This window comes from Musca vetustissima, unplaced genomic scaffold (assembly GCF_032173495.1).
Source record: "Musca vetustissima isolate MV318-11 ecotype Yass unplaced genomic scaffold, APGP_CSIRO_Mvet_v1 utg204662, whole genome shotgun sequence".
Taxonomy (NCBI): Eukaryota; Metazoa; Arthropoda; class Insecta; order Diptera; family Muscidae; genus Musca; species Musca vetustissima.
In genome coordinates this window covers 20,016-24,413 of record NW_026881557.1, presented here as the reverse complement: position 1 = coordinate 24,413, position 4,398 = coordinate 20,016, and the positions used below count along the sequence as shown (strand labels likewise).

At 34.7% G+C, this 4,398-nt stretch overlaps 1 protein-coding gene across 1 annotated transcript; it reads right to left on the bottom strand.

Moving 5' to 3' along the window:
* Positions 1–2,066: 2,066 nt before the first annotated feature.
* On the bottom strand, positions 2,067–3,497 carry LOC133327475 (zinc finger protein 567-like). The gene is made up of 2 exons (XM_061535993.1): positions 3,372–3,497; positions 2,067–3,314 (listed from the first exon to the last, which is right to left on the bottom strand). The coding sequence occupies exons 1-2, from the start codon at positions 3,495–3,497 to the stop codon at positions 2,067–2,069; spliced, it is 1,374 nt and encodes a 457-aa protein (XP_061391977.1).
* Positions 3,498–4,398: the final 901 nt, after the last annotated feature.

Here is a 4,398-nt window from a genome sequence, read left to right as displayed (position 1 = left end):
AATAAATGGTACCAATATTAATTTAGAGCTAGATTGCTATTGCGGTCAGAATTAGTGTGTAGTGTTGAGATATCAAGTTAGTTTTGGAAATACGTACTATAAGAGAACAAAGGAATTCAATTGTACTAACATTTTAATTATGATCAATATTGGTGTGTAAGGTGATTAGCTCTTCTGACTATGCAGTTTTCTGTGAAAATGTATGTATTTAGACATAATGTATTTAGACATGTTTAAATTATTCTCACGGTCGCTAACGAAGCAGCGGGCATATGCTAGTTATTCATATAATTGTAACGTATGAGATAAAACCATTAAATTTTGTCTATATTGGCCTTAAAAAATTATCTGCTTCCCAAATGAAATATGAATAATGAGAGCAGACCAAATAAATGAAATAATTAGAGTGATATTAGGACTATATATTAATGTAAACTGATTTTTTTTCGAATGTGCTATACATTCACTCTAAAATATTTGTTGAAAATTCGAGTTAAAATCACTGTGTTTTCTATATTCTTCACTTAACTATGGTGTAGGGTCGATTTATGAATGTCCATCCGTATGTCTGTCCATGGTAAAAATACAGGTTAGATTTTTTATCCGAATTGGATGAAATTTAGCATAACTCATTTATTTGGCCCAAGGACGAACCCTATTGAAATTGGGAAAAATCGGTTCAGATTTAGATATAGCTCCCATATATATTTTCGTCCGATTTTAGGTAAATGGTGTACCAAAGTCCCTAAATATTTTTCGATTTGCACGAAATTTCGTACAGCGTACTGAATTAAGACTAGAATGATGTGTGCTAAGTTTCGTGAAAATCGGTTCAGATTTAGATACAGCTTCCATATGTAATTTCGTCCGATTTTATGTAAATGGCACACCAAATTCCTTTTATAACCTTCGATTTGCACGAAATTTGGCACAGCTTACTGAATTAAGCCTAGAATGATGTGCGCCAAGTTTCGTGAAAATCGGTTCAGATTTAGATATAACTCCCGTATATAATTTCGGCCGATTTTATGTAAATGGTGTACCAATGTCCCTAAATATTTTTTCGATTTGCACGAAATTTCGCACAGCATACTGAATTAAGCCTAGAATGATGTGTGCTAAGTTTCGTGAAAATCGGTTCAGATTTAGACACAGCTCCCATATGTAATTTCGTCCGATTTTATATAAATGGTGCACCAAATTCCTTATATAACCTTCGATTTGCACGAGATTTGGCATAGTGTACTGAATTGAGTCAAGAATGATGTGTGCCAAGTTTCGTGAAAATCGGTTCAGATTTAGATATAGCTCCCATATATAGTTTCGTCCGATTTTAAGTAAATGGTGCATCAAAGTCCCTAAATATATTTCGATTTGCACGAAATTTAAGCCTGAATTAAGCCTAGAATGACGTGTGCTGAACTTCGTGAAAATCGGTTCAGATTTAGATATAGCTCCCATATATAATTTCGTCCGATTTTATGTAAATGGTGCACCAAAGTCCTTTTATAACCTTCGATTTGCACGAGATTTGGCATAGCGTACCGAATTGAGTCAAGAATGATGAGTGGTAAGTTTTGGGAAGATCGGTTCAGATTTAGATATAGCTCCCATATATAGCTTCGCCCGATTTTACGTAAATGGTATGCCAATGTCCCTAAATATATTTCGATTTGCACGAAATTTGGCACAACGTACCGAATTAAGCCTAGAATGATGTGTGCCGTGTAACGTTTTAAACACAAATCATTATCATTGTGATTTCCAACAACAATAGTGTAGAGTGAATTGTTATACCTTACACAAATATGTTATAAGGATACTATAGCTAACTCTTCCGCTTGATAACAAAGGAGGTCACTTCTGAGTAGTACACCACAATTACTTTACCTGAAGTCTTCGCGGAAATATGAAAAAGGAACGTAACCATAACGAATAATTTTGCGTCACAATAAATGAAGAAAAATCGACATGTTTTGTTATTTTTAAGTTTATTACAACATTCTAATTTCCATAGACACACAAATAGATATTATTTTAATATATGCTACCACAATAAGAAGACCTTATTTACTTTCCCCTGGTACCTTACGACCGCCACTGTTTTTCTTCCGTCTTTTGGCAAATTCCTCTGGATGCGTTGTTTTTTCGTGATAATACAATCCCGTGCGATATTTAAAGGTCTTTGGACAAACTTTGCACTGTATTATCGTACTGGATGGCTGTATCGATGGTTTGTCAGGATGGAACAATGCAAAATGTCGTATCAAACCGCTTTTAAGTTTGAACGATTTACTGCAGTACTGACAGTGATATTGTTTTCCATTCAGGTGCATTTTCGAATGTTTCCGAAGAGTTTTTTCATCAGCACAGGACATACCACAAAGAGAACATTTGAAACGGCAGTTATCGGGCAGAACGTGGTCTGTGTTACCCCCATTCGTGGCCCCTGGATGATTTTGAGCCATATGGGTAACTAACCCAAATCTGGTTGTAAAACATTTACCACACAGCAGACATTTGAACGCCTCGGGATTTAGATGCATAATTGCATGCTCTTCGATGCGATAGCGAACTTTGAATTTTCGCTTGCAACACATAATGAAGAACTCATCATTCGGATGTTCGTTGAGATTGTGTATTTTCAGTAGTGTAAATGTGGAAAATGTTTCGGGACAATATTGACATTGTAAAGTCGGTCTCCATTTGGCTATGATGTTGTCAATTTCATTTTCATTCTGAAACAGACGGCTTTTTCTACTATATGGTACATTGATATTATTACCCGGGTCTGAGGAATGTTGAAGGTCACGTGTTTCCAGTAAGTAGTCATTATAGGAGCTGCACGAGTTTTCCATTTCATCGTTTAGCTCATTCACAATAAAAACATCCCTAGACTGATGGGAAAATTCTTCGTCGATATGCCGAACGTTCTCAATTGCAAATGCAACACTGTCATCATTTTCCGAAGATATATTGGGGTTAGTAGACGTTGAACCTGGATATTCCATGGCATAGTCGGTGACAATCAATCGACCGGTGTTATTATTTTGTCGGTGATTTCGAGTGACTTCTCTATCTTCACCATTATCGCTATCGATTTGTATTCTCTCAGTTTTTATATCGATGTGATGATCATCATTGGAATGCTCTAATTGACCACGAGCTAAAGCATTATCTGCCGCCGTTTGCAGATTGGTATGCAACAACAGTACCGACTGTTGAAAATTATTAAATGCGGAAATGTGCTGCCAACACTTCGTACATAAAGAAACAATTCTATTGGGCGTGTGTTCCTTATCAGCTTTCAGAAACTAAAAATTTAAGATTTTTGAAAATACTATTCGAATGCTTGGGATTTGTGAAATTACCAATGGATGAAAGAATTTTACGGCAATGGTGTATATTTCATTTGTTTTACCAGTAGCATCACATAATCGTATGCTGTCAGTGCAGGATATGCGGCACAAACGACAAATGTGTGTACCAGCAGACATTTTCTGACAATCTGTAAGAACATATAATTTATGGTTTATAAGAAGCAAAAAATTATGTAAATCGGCAGTTGGTCATATTTTGGATATTTGATGTACCATTTATATATAGCCGAACGAAAATATATATGAGGGCTTTAGCTAAATCTGAACCAATTTTAGTTTAAACTAATATCAGCACGTTGTGTACAATTTTCAATAATAATAACAATAACATAGGGTCTTCAATGAAATATTTATTTATACTCGGACGGAAAAATATATGGGAGCTATATATATGGAAGCTAAACCGATTTTCCCCAATTTCATCAAATTCAGATCATAAATGCGACCTGTACTTTATTTTCAATTTAACTTGGACAGACTGACGGACGGACATTCAATATATTTTCAAAAGGAACAATGTGTCTATCCCGCTCCCTTTTGCCTCTTACAAACATATGCGCAAAGACAGCACAGTGTGGTTAAGGTTATAATAATCTATTTGAATCGAAATAGGTGTAGAAACCAAAGCATAATAATTATAACGGTAAAAATAACTCAAATTTCGGAGGTCATTTGTTTGTACAGTAGAGTTGTTCTAGTTTTGTCCAATCAAAAATTGAGACAATTTCGTTTTCCATACATTATTATTTATTTCAAAACTAATTTTGCATTTATACTCTGTTGTTTTAAAAGTTAATAAAGTACTCGATTTAAGCTACTTTTAATGTGGATTTTGTACAAAATCTCAAAATGCAAAACCCCACACCGATATTGGTAACTCTTTGTAGGGTGGAATAGTTGTATAAAATCCAAAAAATTATTATATGCGGACAAGCGAAACAATTAAAGTAACTATTTTAATATAAACGAGTAAAAACATCAGGTTCAGTCGGACAGAACTTTATATACGCCAAAAAAA